Consider the following 15,062-nt stretch of genomic DNA (forward strand, 5'->3'; position numbering starts at 1 on the left):
CTTGGCTTGTTTCTGGTCTATCTGGAAGGATGGAGTGGAGTGTTGGGGTCGTCTGGGATGAGGCTGCCTCTTTCGGCCAAGTGGGTAGAGGTTGGAATGGTTAGAGAAGGGGGGATAGTTAGTGCTAGGGAGGGTAGCTGTGGACCCCAACGTGAGTCAGAGCTCTCCACCCCATCACAGGGCAGCCACAGAGGAAGACCCCTACTGCCGCATGAAGCTTGTGCTACGATGGTATCTGTCTGGCTTCTACAAGAAGCCCAAGGTAAGAAGGGCCTATGGGAAGGGCAAGGCTTCAGCCGGGGTCTGTCGATCCACCATGAGTGGAACCAGCGTTCTCCTCCATGGCCTGGAAGAAATCCAGCTGTCCCCACCATGGCCCCAGATCCTGAGAGGTGGAGGACAGTCCTCTGACTTCCCAGGCCTGACTCCCAATTCTTGTCCCATTAGCTTGTTCTCAGTCTTCAAGAAGACAGTCTCAGGCTGTGTGACAGGTGCCACCACACACAGCAGCGTTAGGAAAGGAGCATTTGACCCTAAGCTACAAGGTACCTCTGGAATCTGGAGTTATCTATTCCATTTTGTCATAGAAACCCTTTTGAGAACCCCCAGCCCAGGAGTTTGCTGGTAGTAGCCCCTGGTTATGGAGTAGCCTGCGGGTCTACCTGGAACTGGGGTTCCATAGTACACAAACCTGACAACCCAGATTCTGGCCAGACATGGCGGTGCACACCAGTAATCCCAGCACCAGGAAAATATAAACAGGATTTCCTGGGGTTCAAGGCCAGCCTGAACTATACACATGAAAAGCCATCTTTAAAAGGAGAGGGAGGATTGGGGAGAGCTCAGTCAGGAAAACGCTTGCCATGCAGGCTTGAAGACCTGGGTTTCATTACTTAGAATCCTGGGACTGCATGGTAGTGCATGTTTGTAATCCCACTGCTGAGGAGGTAGAGACAGGAGGATCCCCATGGCTCGCTGACCAGCCAGGCTAGCCTACTTGGCAAGTTCTAGGTTAGTGAGGGGGTCCTGTCTCAAAGAAAGGCGGATAACTTCTGAGGGACAGCAGTCAAGGTTGACTGCCAGCCTCCACAGGCATGTAGACTCAAACATATACGCACACATGCATGCACAAACACACGCAAGTGCACACACACACCTGTAATACTAGCACTCTGGAGGCAAAGGCAGGAAGATTACAGTGAACTTGATTCCAGTTATGCCTCTTGTGTAGATGTGAGCTGAGGCCCGGAGAGAAGGAACCGACCCAGTCATATAGTAGGCTGAGCTGATAGACCAAGGTCTCCTGGAAGCCTGGCACCTCCCAAGTTTGACTTTGACCCCGTTATGTATGGGCTGTGCCCCAGTCCTGGGACAGTCAGATCTGGCTGGGGTCTTGAGCCCACCCCCCCCTGAGCTGAGCAGAAGCCAGGAATTCCTGAGGCAGTTCCCCCAAATATAAGCCACCAGCAAAAAGTCATCTCCTCAAAGCAGAAGCAGGGTGCTAGTGGCAAGTCAAAACCCCTTCTTGAGGCAGGAGCAACCCCTACACTCCTACTATCCACACCTCACCCCATGCGGGCACCCAGAAGTGACTTCCTCCTCCTGGTTCCTCCAGCATGTCTTTGTGCTCCCCACAGGGCATCAAGAAACCCTATAACCCCATCCTGGGGGAGACCTTCCGCTGCCGCTGGCTGCACCCTCAAACCAACAGCCACACCTTCTACATAGCAGAGCAGGCAAGACCCCGCTGCCCAGCTCAGACTTCCAGCGTGGTGTGGGTGGTGGGCAAGGGCTTGTGGGGCTGAGGGTGGTGTTTTCAGTGGTCCATACCTGCCATAGGAGAAGCTGAACTGTCCATGGGGATTCTCCAAACAGGGCAGGCTTGATGCTGTGACAGAGCATCGCCTGAAAGGGGACAAGCAGCCTGACTTCCCAGCAAGGGGCATCCTTAGATGACTCACAAATGTGAATAGGTTCCCAGATACCAGGCCCTGCCTGGTACTTTTAGGAATGTGCCCCTCACCCCACACTTCCTCCTGGGACCCAGAGGTGTGTCATTCTGGGATTGCCCTCTCTGGAGCCATCTCCAAAGCCACCTCTCTTCACACAGGTGTCCCACCATCCTCCTGTGTCTGCCTTCTACGTCAGCAACCGGAAGGATGGCTTCTGCATGAGTGGCAGCATCACAGCAAAGTCCAAGTTCTACGGTGAGGAGGCTCCTGGGGGTGGGGTTTTAGGTCTTGTAGAAGTGGGAGGAGAATGTCACTCCAGAAGACAGTGAACCCCAGAACCCCAGTAGTGTGATGATATGGATGGCCCCAACTCTGCTGAGAGCGGACACCTTCCTGCAGGGAAGCCAGGGAACAAAGGAGAAGCCTACAGAGAAGGACTTGCTCCAACAAAGCCGCCTGATTCCATAGCCATTAGCCACAAGTGGCTGTTTGTACTGATTTAAAAGGGGGCTGGGCTGCAGATCAGTGGAAGATACACACCTAGTGTGCAGAGGCCCTGGGTTCCATCCGCAGACCTGCAAATAGATGATGGTGGATATATGACAGACAGACAGTAGGTAGATGGATAGAGAGAAAAAAAGTCAGAATATAGATGGTAGATAGATAATAGGTAGATGGACAGAAAGAGAGATAGGTAATAGGTAGGTAGAAGGGTAGATGGATAGATGGAGGGTGGGTAGATGATAGATAGATGGATGGATAGATAGATAGGTAGATAGATAGATGGATGGATGGATGGATGGATAGATAGACAGATAGACAGACAGACAGACAGATAGATGATTGATAGATAGATAGATAGATGGATGGATGGATGGATGGATAATACATAGATGAGTAGGAGGCATAGAGATAGGTAATAGGTAGATAGAAGGTAGGTAGGTATATAGACGTGAATTAAGAGTGAAAACAGTGTTCCATTGCATGGGTCCCATCAAATGTTGACAGCCACACCTGACTGGTGGCAGGCACTTTCATGTCCCAAGCAGGCCAGAGCAGCCTGGGGTCACAGGACATGCTATGTTTCTGTGTTGCTCTAAGCCTGGGAATGGCAGTGCCCAGGAACCTCACCAACACCTTTCCCCATCAGGTGCCTCTTGACTTTCATGGGGTGTATGCTTGGGGCCTCTGTATGCCCGGTAGCAGCAGAGGGTAGCATGTGGCATCTGCACCCATGTTCCATTCACCTTTCCCAACTACGCTCTGGGCTCAGGCTGGCTCCAGGTTTATAGTCTCCACCCTGAAGCTCCCTTGTGGAGTAACTGAGATAGACCACTAATATGCTGCAAGGCAGGTGATTGCTCAGAATTCACAATGGCTGCAAACTAGAGTTTTTATGATATCCAAGATAGAGGTTGTGTGCCCCTCCTTCAGTGCTCCAGCTGGAGGCACTGGGAACTCTGGGATATGCTGAAAAGGCACTCAGTCGCTGGGGTCCAGCAGCAGCCTGATGCTAAGGGTCTGTGCCCTCAATGGCCCTTGCCCTGTCCTTGCAGGGAACTCACTGTCAGCACTTCTGGATGGCAAGGCTAAACTCACCTTCCTGAACCGCAAGGAGGAGTACACCCTCACCATGCCCTATGCCCACTGCCGAGGTGAGTGACTGCTCCATGCTCCACTCCCTGTTAGCCCAGGCTAGCCGTCAGTCGTGGATATGGGACTGTATTAGTTAACTTTTCTTCATATAATAACATGGTAAAAAAAAAAAAACAACAACTAAGAAAGGAAGAAACAGTTTATTTGAAGGTACAGTCCACCATGGAGGGTTGGTGACACAGCTGGCCATATTGAACCCACAGTCAGGAAGAAGAGAGATGGCCCTGGTACTTAGCCAGTCTCTCCTTTTTACTCAGCCGAGGACCCCAGGGATGTGCCATCCATATCCAGGGCAGGTCTTCCTTCCTCTGCTAACCTCCCTGGAAACACCCAGAGGTGTGTCTCCCAGGTGATTCCAAATTCAGGTGGAGTTGACAATCAAGATCAACCGTAGCAGATGCTAAATAAACACTCAGGTGTTTGCTAGTTTGCAGTATCCTGACCTTGTGAGTGACTTTCAGAACTGGGTGCGTAACTCGGGGTAGACAGCTATTTCTCCTCTTTGATTTTGCCTCTGGTTCCTGTTGTGTTAGTGATCAGTCCCAGCTATTGAGGAGGCTGAGGCAGAAGGATTGAAAGACCTAAGCCTGCTTGGGCTGCAGAGTGACTTCAAGGCCAGCCTGGATAATTTAGTAAGACAATGTCTCAAAATTGAAAGATGGGCTGGGCAGTGGTAGAGCATGTCTTTAATCCCAGCACTTAGAAGGCAGAGACAGGCAGATCTCTGTGAGAGCCCTGGTCTACAGAGTGAGTTCCAGGACAGGCTCTAAAGCTATGGAGAAATCCTGTCTTGAAAAACCGAAATAACAACAAAATTAAAAGATAAGAAGGGAGCAGGGCTCACTGCTCAGTGGTGCACACTTGCCTAGTGTGTATGAAGCCCTGGGTTCAATCCCAGTACCACACACACACACACACACACACACACACACACACACACACACACACACACACACAGGTCAAGGGGAAGTATAATTCCTGTATACCCCTACCCACCCCCAGCCTCCTGTCACAGACATCTTGCTTAGTATGGTAGTTATTGTTTTGTGTTCATGCACACCCAGATCAAGTCTTAGTTTTTAGCCGAAGTCCACAGTTTCCTTTAAGGCCCACTCTGTGTACATTCTCCAGGTTTTAGGAATAGTGACATAGCGTTACCACAGTGGTGTCAAACGGAAGGGCTTCCCCACCCTGAAAATCCCTCTGGTGGGGGGAGCTGAAGCTCACCCCAAGAACTTCCAAAAATAAAAGTAAGAATCCATGCTAAACCTGGTATGGTGGCTCATACTTTTTACCCAGTACTTGGGAAGCAAAGGCAGGCAGGTCTCTATGAGTTCGAGGCCACATAGTAAGACCATGTCTTAAAAAATAAAAACCTCACCTTTGACTTGGCATAGCTCTGACAACTCAAAGAATGAGCTGGACAAGTGCAGCTTAATTTGGGGAGCAGCGATTGGCTTATGCCTCTAGGTCTCCACACCCTGCCTTCCAAGCTCCTTTCATGCATGGCTCTAAGTCTCTGGCGGAGCTGTTGTAGAGTTGGTCTGAAAGCGACAAGTGCGTTAAAGCAGCAGGGCAGATGTGCTCTCAGAGAAACAAACACAGGCAAAGCCAGACTCCAGAAAAGCACGTCACTGTGTGTGGCTGTGTGAGGCTGTGTGCACCACGTGAGGCTGTGTGTGTGGCTATGTGTGCCGTGTTCAGCCATGTGCATCGTGTGTGCAGCCATGTGTGACTGTGTGAGCCATGTTCACAGTGTGTGGCTGTGTGTGTGTGACTGTGTGCATTGTGTCCCTGTCCCTGATCTTATTGGGAATCTGACCATGTGTTTTGCTGCAGTCTGGTACTTAGCTTGCTGTGGGATAGTTACTCTGGTTAGGACCCAGAGAACTATTCTCACAATTGTTTTAAATGTGATTGTCTCATCTTCTCTGTCTATGCCCTGGTGTGAGTTACATGTATTCCATGGTCAGCAGCAGGACCTTAAAAGATGCTCAGAAAAATTGGTTTAGTGAGCCAGTCATGGTGGTGCATACCTTTAAACCCAGTACTCTAGAGACAGAGGCAGCGCAATCTCTGTGAGCTCAATATCAGTCTGGTCTACATGGTAAGTTCTAGGTCAGCCAGGGCTACATAGTGAGACCCTGTCTCAAAAAACAAATGAACAAAAATTGTTGTTCAGTGCATGAAGAACATCTGGGGTCTAAGGTCTAGAGTACAGAACATGTGAGTGTCATAGGGTCTCACGGAAGGAAGTGCTCGGAGCTGTAGGTGGTAGACAAGACCCAGGAGCCAACAAACAGTGATGCCTGTGACCCTAGATGAGAAGATGTAATTTTTCTGGGAGTCTCTGCCAGCTCTATGAAGCAGGCTGTTTTAGGGCCACATAGGAAGTGTCCATTGAAATCCCCAGAGCCAGTGGTGCCCTTGTTCCTTGATGCTTCCTGAGCCACAGAAGGCCTTCTGCAGCAATCTCTTATGACAGGAGACAGTAAGTCCCAGAGACCCCCTGGAGCAACATGAAGATCCTGCCTTCCTCTATGCTGTGGAGTTCACTGTGGGGCTTGCTGTGTATACCTAGTCCCCTTGGAAGGATGTAGGGATAGGGGTCCAGCTGTGCTGGTACAAATGTTTCTTTTTTTTTTGTCTTTTCATTTTTGAAAATGAAATATTTTATTTCACATTTCTGAGTTTTCAAGTAGAAAAGTTTGGGTATTTTGTTTCATCATTGTCAGTGTCCTATTGCTGTGAAGAGACACAATAACCATGACAACTCTTATAAAGGAAAACATTTAAATGGGGTTGGCTTACAGTTCAGAGGTTTAGTCCATTGACATCATAGGCAGGAAGCATGTCAGCATGCAGGCAGACATGGTGCTGGAGAAGATGCTGAGAGTTCTACATCTGGATTGGCAGGCAGCAGGTAGAACCACTGGGCCTGGCTTGGGCATTTGAAACCCCAAAGCCCACCCCCAGTGACACATTTCCTCCAATATGGCTGCACCTACTTCAGCAAGGCCACACCTCCTAATCCTTGTCAAGTAGTGCCATTCCCTAATGACCAAGCATTCAAATATATGAGTGTATGTGGACCATTCCTATTCAAACTACTGCAATCATGGTGGTGATTTTTAAAATGAGATTATGTTTTCCGTATGGCCAGAAGTGGACTGAGAAAAAGACATACTGGGTTTTCAGATGCACATGACACAGTTGTGGGAGATAACCGGGAACAGATAGACACACTGGTCCAGTCCTGGGGGTACCGGTCTAGTTCTGGTGCAGAACACAGCCACAGACACTGGGATCAGAGCCCCTGAAGGAGCTGACCCAGGGAAGGGTGTGGCATCCCCAGATCAGAGCAGAGGCCCCTACATGGGTCACAGTACTAAAGGACAGGCAGGCTTCTGGCTCCATCTCAACAGCTCCCTTCACACACCCTCCCCACCCTCCTTGCCTGTCTGCTGACACAGGCTTTCAGGGATGAATCCCAACACCATTTGCATTTCAGGGATCTTGTATGGCACCATGACCATGGAGCTAGGGGGCAAAGTGACCATCGCATGCGAGAAGAACAACCTCCAAGCTGAACTGGATTTCAAGCTCAAGGTAATGTATGCAGTTTGTGGGAGACAGTGCATGGAGCTCAGGAAGGGAAGGAGGGCTGATCCCCTCCTTCCACACCAGGTGAAATGCCCCAAACAAGTACACCTTTCTCTCTCTGGGCCCCATAGAGCAGACAGGGCCCAGAGAGAGAAAGGGGTGACCCACAGGTCACATAGCAGAGCCTGCAGGCCTAAGCCCCATTGCCCTAATGGTGGAAGACTACAGATTTGAGCTCAGACTAAGGCACTGGAGTGAGGGCATCTTTTTCTGATAGTGAGCCTCATCTAAGCCATAGTCATGAGAATGACCACTCTGCCTCTCTGAGGATGTGCCTCTAAACAGGGCCCACCTCCTCCTAACTCATCGGGTGTCCCCCTGCTCTTGTAGCCTTTCTTTGGGAGCAGCACCAGCATCAACCAGATCTCCGGGAAGATCACATCAGGGGAGGAGGTCCTGGCATGCCTCACTGGACACTGGGTAAGACGTCATTCCTCAGGAACCTGGCTGAGCCCTAGGGTGGTCACCAACCAGGCCAGCAGCCCTGATGCTGCTGTGCCATCTGGGGCAGGACAGAGATGTGTTTATCAAGGAAGAGGGAGGTGGAGGCACCGAGGTCTTCTGGACTCCGAGTGAGGAGGTCCGCAGGCAGCGGCTGAAGCGGCACACGGTACTATTGGAAGAGCAGACTGAGCTGGAGTCTGAGAGGTGAGGCCCTATGGCCCAGGAGCCCTGCTGGCCACAGACTGTGGTGCCCAGGGGAGGGTTGTCAGGGTCACCATGCTGGGAGCATATTCCAGGATGTCTTTGTCAAGGACATCCTCAGAATAGACCCCTCAACTGTCCCGCTGGGAACACCTGGAGGAAAGGGCCTCATCATAGCCAGCAAAGAGATCCCTGCAGGTGGCAGGTGGGTGTCCCACTTAGGAAAAATACAGTTCATGGTGTAGAATCAAAACCTGGGAGACATGGGCTTGCTGCAAGATAGCCAGACCCCTGTCACTGAAGGTAACCAAGCAGACAGCTTTCTAAGCCCTCTTCTGATGTAAAGCTGCCTATTAATGGAGTCGCCCCCTCTGAGCTCCTGGTGGGTTGGTCCTCTGGCCTGTAGGCTCTGGCAGCACGTCACCAGGGCCATCCGAGAGGGTGACCAGCACAAAGCCACACAGGAGAAGTCTGTGCTAGAGGAGGCCCAGCGGCAGCGTGCCCGTGAACATCAGCAGAGCCTCACTCCATGGAAGCCACAGTTGTTCCGCCTGGACCCGCTCACCCAAGAATGGCGCTACCGATATGAGAAGTGAGTGGCAAGTGGTCCTGGGGCCTCACAGGGGCTGGAGCTTGCAGACTGACTCCACTGTGCCTGTTTTGACTTGGGGATGTCATGGAGTCTCCCTGCCTTCAGCAGTACCTTAAGGGTAAGGGATACAGAGGGATGGTCAGATAGACCCCCTAAGCCTTCCCTGCAGACCCTGAACAATGGGCATCCCCTGGGTCACCGTGAGAGGCTCAAGTCTAGGCTAGGACAGAACCCTCGCCCGTGAGGGTCATCACCTGTACTGATGGACACCATCTGGACCCTCCAGCCATAGCCCCTGGGACCCCCTGAAGGACATCGCCGAATATGAGCAAGATGGGATTCTTCACACACTACAGAGGGAGACTATGTCTGGCCAGACAACCTTCCTGGGGACTCCGGTGTCCAGGCACAAGGTCAGTACCCTTCACCAAGTCCAGCCCAGACTTGATCTCAATGGTTACCACTGCCTCTACCTAGTCACCTGGCCCTCCTCTCTCAATGCCCATGCCTGTGGTATCTTAAACCCTACCTGGCAGTGAGCCCTCACTGACCCCAGGCTCCTCATTGCTCCTTCTTCCTTTCCGGTGGGATTCAAGATGCAGAATACTTGATTCATGGGCACCCAGGGCCTCACAGTTCAAGACTCCATGCAGGAGTCAGTTGGCTGCCAGCCTGTTTACCTCCTGAAGCCACTTTGTCCCATTCTACAGCTAAAGAAACCCAGGCTCAGGGTAGCCCAGAGAGGAAAAGAAGACGGCATCCATACATGCCTAGGGCCTGGGAAAGGCAGGAAGGAGTCAAAGGGCCAGGGGCAGAGGGTGTTTCAGGAAAAGAGGGCTGGAGATGCCCTTGTGGAAGGTGGGCTTATGAATGATTCCACCTGTCGCTGGAGCTTTTCTGTCCTGCCTGCCAGTCCCGCAGCTGCTTATAAAATAATCACTCAGACGCTTAATGTTATTTATAATTGTTTGGCTGATGGCTCAGGTTTATTACGAGCTAGCTCTTATATTTAAATTAACCCATTTCTATTAACCCATGTATTGCCACCTGGCCATGGCATTACCTCACTTTCCACACATCTTGCTTCCTTGGCGGCTGCTGGTGTCTTCTCTCAACTTTGCCTTCTTTCTCCCTGTCTCTCGGCTTGGGTTTCCCACCTACCTATACCCTGCCTTGCCATGGGCCAAAGCAGCTTTATTCGTCAACCAGTAAAAACAACACGTATTCAAAGCACACAGAAGGACATCCCACATCATCCACCAGGTGGCCAGACTATGTAGCCCTAGCTGGTCCTCATTCCTGAAGAGGGGGGTCAACAGTTTTATGTTCCTGGTGGGAAAATGAGGCCCCAGAGAGGGAATGGCTGCAGTTCATGCCAGGTGATTTAAACCACCTGTGTCCAACTGCAAAGTCACTGGATCTGCCCTCTGCACACTGCCCTACTGCAGTACATCCTGACATTAAAGGGACACCAAGTCCTCAAGGGAGGGGACCCAAGTAATAGTAACTCCATCTCTTCACAGAGGCCTGGCCCTGACCGGCGGCTCCGAAAGGCGAGTGACCAGCCCTCTGGCCATAGCCAGGTCACTGAGAGTAGTGGCTCCACACCTGAGTCCTGCCCAGACCTCTCTGATGAGGACTTTGTTCCTGGTAAGTAGCTGCAGGGTTTCATGCATGCTAAGCAGGCTCTGACCCTGGCTGGTGGAAGCCTCAGACCTTGACTAAGAGGGAAGGCAGAGAGGATGGTACAGGCATCTACAGGATGGTAAGGGCCAGGGAAGCACCTTCCAGAGATGAGGATACAGGGACAGGTATCCAAATCATTGCTTGTCCTGCCCTGCCCTCTCCCTAAGAGGTCTGTCTTCTCAGAGTCTGGGGACAGTAAGACCTGATGAGGGCTGTAGCCAGGACAAGAGTACCAGGTATGTGGCTTAGTGATAGAATGCCTGCCTGGCGTGCATGAAGCCCTGGGTTCAGTCCCAGCACAGCATAAACCCAGCATGGTGATGTACACTTATAACCCTCCAGAGGTCACACAAGAGATCAAGAGCTAAGGTCATCTTCAGCTACATAATGAGTTCAAGGCCAGCCTAGAATACATGAAACCTACTCTCAAAAATGGGGATTGGAGGGAGGACGTGATCCCGGGCTAGGATTTTCCTGAGCTGCAGGGATACTGTGACAAATTGGTTGGGTATTGTCCATTGCCCAGCCTCTGACCCTTCCCTGATGCTCCTTTGCTGTTACTGAGCAATCTATGTCTATGCAGCAGACCAGCCATGTCTTGGTCACTCATCTCTAAGGCTTGCAGGCTACCGAGCCTACATCCCATCCTAACCTTTCTCTGTGTCTCTGTGTCTCTGTGTCTCTGTGTCTATGGCTGGCTCCTGAGGGTTTCTCAGGTGGTAGATAGGAACTGGGTTAGCCAGGACATCCCAGCTCACCCTGGTTTCTTTCTCCCTGCCCTCTCCATCCTGGACATCCAGGTAGCGAGAGCCCGTGTCCTCGGTGCAGGCGAGAGGCACACCGGCTACGGATGCTACAAGAGGCTGTGCTGTCTATTCGGGAAGCTCAGCAAGAACTGCATAGGTAAGACATGGGAAGTGGGGGGACCTGCCAGCATAGGAGAATGCAACCCTCCTTCAGGAGCCAGTGAACACAGCCAAGGGGCTTAGAAGAAATAGCAGATCCAGGGAAGCCCCTCAGGGCCAGGGGAGCCCCCGGCCCCAGGTGTGTGAAAGCAGGTAGGAGCCCTCCTGGACACCTCAGGCTCCCTGCAGCTTTCCAGCACCACTGTACAGACTATCCTCAATACTATGTGACCTCAGTGGGTCTGAGCCAGGGCCACACAGTTCCTTCCTATCAGCACACAATATCATGTGAGGGAACCATATGCCATCACTCTTGGTTCTTCTCGGTAAAATGGGTTAATACCAGAAGCAGAATGGAGAGGGTGTGGAGAACAAGCTTTGTGCCCATCCTGAAAGCTGGGACACTGAGGAGGGTGGGGGCAGGAGTGGGATGGGGTTAGCACCTGCTGAGTCAGGCAGGCTCCAGCAGCACCACTTAGACAGAGATCTAAATGCCTGGCTATGGGTTGGCTGAAGTCAACTGCTGTAGTTTTGGAAGTTGAGAAGTATGCTGGCTAGAAGCTAGTAGCCTGAAGGGAGAGGTTGGAATGACTTAAAACCCTAGAGCCTTGCTGGGTGGTGGTGGTGGACACCATTAATGCTGGCATTCAGGAGGCAGATACAGACAGATCTCTGAGTTCAAGGCCAGCCTGGTCTACAGAGTGAATTCCAGGACAACCAGGGCTGTACAGAGAAACCCTGTCTGGGAAAAACAAAATGAAAAAACAAAAAATAAATAAAATACCCTAGGACCTCAGTGGCAGAGAGCTTGAGCTTGGAGTGGTTGTATCTTGGCCCCAGGAAAGCTGATACTCTGCCAACCTAGAAGCACTCCCCCAATGCCAAGTGCCAATTTTTCCTGCTTTCTCACATCAGTGTCCTCTAGAGGTTCCCCCCCAAAAAAGTCTCATTAATTCACAGGAGAGTGTGGGGGAAATTGGCTTGCCGTCGAGGCTAAGGGGTGCTGGAGATGAGTCAAACATGACATCTCTCTTGTTTTGTGGACTGTACATGTCATATGGTTTGCCTGCAGATGTCCATCAGCGAAGCCACAAACATCTCAATGCTTGCTGTTTGATCTCCCTACTGCAGTCACATAAATACATACCTGCTAATGAGAATGGGGATTCCTAGGGCCTCTGGGGATCTTCTAATGTCAGAGTAGGAAGCCCCAGGCCCGGAAGGCTGAGGAGGTGTGAAGCGGGCTGTGCACAGCCCAGTGAGGACAGGGTCTCCCCAGAGGTGCTTGCCCAGACCCCTAGGTATCCTTGAGTCAATCCAGGTTGACACCTCTAGCCGATGTCTCAATAGTACAGTCACATGTCTTTCAATCTGTTCCTACGCAAGCTGTGTGGGCAAGGAAAGGGAAACCTAGTACCCCCAAAAGACTGCTGCCAGCCAGGAAACAGAGAGCCCAGATACCAGAGTCCAAGCTTGATTGGTTTGTTCCCGTGTCCCTGGCTGACACATAGCCGGGTATGCCAACAAGACACTGAGTATTTCACGTTTTAGTGGCTAAAGTCCAAGATGGAAGTCTCAGGCCTGGCTCTTCCTAGTGCCCTGTCCTTGGCTGCAGCCATGGTCATTCTATGTATATCTCTGTCCTGATCCCTTCTTAGGGTCCCAGTCTAGAGTGAGGTAGCCATCTCTTCAGAGATCTTATCTCCAAACAGCTCAGGGGACTTCAAGGAGGAGGACACCATTCAGCCACCACCCCAAGGGTGACAGGAAGGAGACAAGAGGCCTATTCCCCAAGCCCAGACCCTCCTATCCCACAATTGATACTCAGGTTCCTGCTGTAGGATCCCTCTCCCTAATGAGTCCCTTACCCACCCTTGTAGCCATGTTCCCCGCAGGTAGACATGCCAACCTGTTTCAGACTCCTATGTAGGCTGGGAGGGTGGCCATTGCTGGTATTGACACAGCCTCTGTCCCTATCATTGCAGGCACCTCTCAGCCATGTTGAGCTCCACAGTGCGTGCTGGGCAGCCGTCTGCCCCTAGCCTCCTGCAGAATCCCCGCTCCTGGTTTCTGCTCTGCATCTTCCTGACATGTCAGCTATTCATTAACTATATCCTCAAATAAGAGCCCTTGGGATCTGCAGGGCGAGGCCTGCAGAGCTCCCTCCTAGGCACCCAGCACTTTACACCGGCCCATGGAGGCAGTGAGGCCCACAGGCATGGCCATTGGGACAGAAGGGTCCTTGTATAAGAGGATGACAGGTGGGGCCTGGAGGCTATGAGGGTGCTGTGACCCTAGCTGTAGGACCCTCCAGGGAGCACTGGCCTCTCCTACAGGGCCCTCCACCTAGCACCGGCCTTAATGCTAAAGCCAAATGCAGTTTCTGCTCTGCAGTGTGCCCCTGGTCATCTCAAGTAGCCATTCCCAAGCCAGCCCCCACTTGCCACAAGGCATCAGATCTGGGGATCAGGAGGGCCTGTGCAGGCTCTGGACAGCCACTCACTGCAACACAGAAGAAAGCAAGGTTTCCAGGAGCAGCAAGAAGGAAGACTCGAGGATTTCCCAGGGCTCTTTGGGTGGTGACATCTACTTCCGGGCAGTCTGCCCGCTCAAGCACCAACAGGCTGTAGCTGCTCTGGTGAAGACATTGGGACTTTTATCCTGTTACTAAGCTATTTGGACTGGAGCCTGTTCAGGGAGTTGCTGCACCCACACTTGCCCTACAGTCAGAGGAGCCCACAAGTGCCCTGGCCAATGGCAGTGTGAGCACAAAGCAAGAAAAAGTGCCCAGGGGGTGTTCCCAAAGGCCAGAGAGGCTCAAGCTTGCCACACGCCCTGACCAACACAGTCTTCCCATTTTGTTGACATTCTGAATACATATAGTTGCAATATTCCAGGCAGCTGTGTGCAGTGACCAGCCTCTGCATCTGGCCCCCAACCCTGTGTGGCTGGCCCTCTGTGTGTGTGTGTGTGCATATGCGTGGGCACCTACACGTACTCACATTCGGAGCCTTAATACCTTGTTGGTGCCATCTCCACTGTAACTGATCCTTTCAAGTTTTGTATCCATTTGTCTTTCTCCTTCCCCAGCCTGGGGGTGAGTCTGCTCCATGCCTTGAAATAAATGGAAATACATGTATTTTCTCTTCTTGGGGGTCCTTGAGAACAAGGAAGAATTTCTGGGGAAATGGAAAATTAGTGTAATGGGGCTGTCTTGAGGTATCAAGTGAGGGACCCAGAAGGTGGGGTGCAGGTTCACAGTGTGGAGTGAGAAGATGGCCCACCTGGAGCCCTTGGGAGCTGGCGTTTCAGCCATCAACCAGTGAGCAACTGTGGACATGGGAAGGATGCTGCCTGTCAAGGCATTCTGGAAAGCTATTAGGACTGGAAAAGTGAGGGAAAGGATGGGGACCTATTTATTTAAGTCATTATAAAGGAGAAACTTAGACTGGGCAACCTGCTGTCACCAGCATGACCTTGCTGAAAGAATTCCGTATGCTCAGATAGCTTGGAGACATCCAGAGTAGTCTTAGGTGTTTGACAACACCCACACCACCTCAAAGGCAAGCTACAGCTCCCTTAACAACACATGGGAGATAATGAAGACCAGAGGGAATAAGGTGGCCAAGCAACACTCATGAGAGTAGACACCAAGGATGCCTCCAAAGAAGAGTCAAGTGGGACCGCATCCACCCACCTCAGGACTCCTCTAGAGGACCCTGCTTGTGGAGCCTCCAAGAAGCAGTCAGCCAGGCATCCTGGAGAATGGGTGCCTGCAGGTAGCCAGCTTATGACGCAGACATCTGTTTCTGTTTTTGATATGGACAGGAAGCCCTGAACCCCTCACCTTGTCTCCTGCACCTTGGGCCCATGAAGAACTAGGTCCTGTCTCCCAGCACCATCATACACTCTGGAACTTTGGAATGCCCTCCCTGAATTCTATTCTTTTTTTCTTTATAAATT

The 15,062-nt window shown here is 51.6% G+C and overlaps 1 protein-coding gene across 5 annotated transcripts in view; it reads left to right on the plus strand.

The window, feature by feature from the left end:
* The window catches only part of Osbpl5 (oxysterol binding protein like 5), a 53,535-nt gene extending 39,297 nt beyond the window's left edge, over positions 1–14,238 (plus strand). For all 5 annotated transcript variants that reach the window (XM_013118543.3, NM_001281672.1, XM_021231002.2 and 2 more), the window contains 12 exons: positions 181–262; positions 1,638–1,736; positions 2,111–2,207; positions 3,509–3,607; positions 7,120–7,217; positions 7,602–7,691; positions 7,783–7,919; positions 8,323–8,508; positions 8,795–8,921; positions 10,032–10,158; positions 10,995–11,097; positions 13,085–14,238. In XM_013118543.3, coding sequence (XP_012973997.1) covers positions 181–262; positions 1,638–1,736; positions 2,111–2,207; positions 3,509–3,607; positions 7,120–7,217; positions 7,602–7,691; positions 7,783–7,919; positions 8,323–8,508; positions 8,795–8,921; positions 10,032–10,158; positions 10,995–11,097; positions 13,085–13,223 — 1,384 coding nt within the window. In that variant the 3' untranslated portion in view covers positions 13,224–14,238. The remainder of the gene's footprint in view (positions 1–180; positions 263–1,637; positions 1,737–2,110; positions 2,208–3,508; positions 3,608–7,119; positions 7,218–7,601; positions 7,692–7,782; positions 7,920–8,322; positions 8,509–8,794; positions 8,922–10,031; positions 10,159–10,994; positions 11,098–13,084) is intronic.
* The last annotated feature ends 824 nt before the right edge of the window (positions 14,239–15,062 follow it).

This window comes from Mesocricetus auratus, unplaced genomic scaffold (genome assembly GCF_017639785.1).
Source record: "Mesocricetus auratus isolate SY011 unplaced genomic scaffold, BCM_Maur_2.0 Super-Scaffold_4256, whole genome shotgun sequence".
Classification (NCBI taxonomy): domain Eukaryota; kingdom Metazoa; phylum Chordata; class Mammalia; order Rodentia; family Cricetidae; genus Mesocricetus; species Mesocricetus auratus.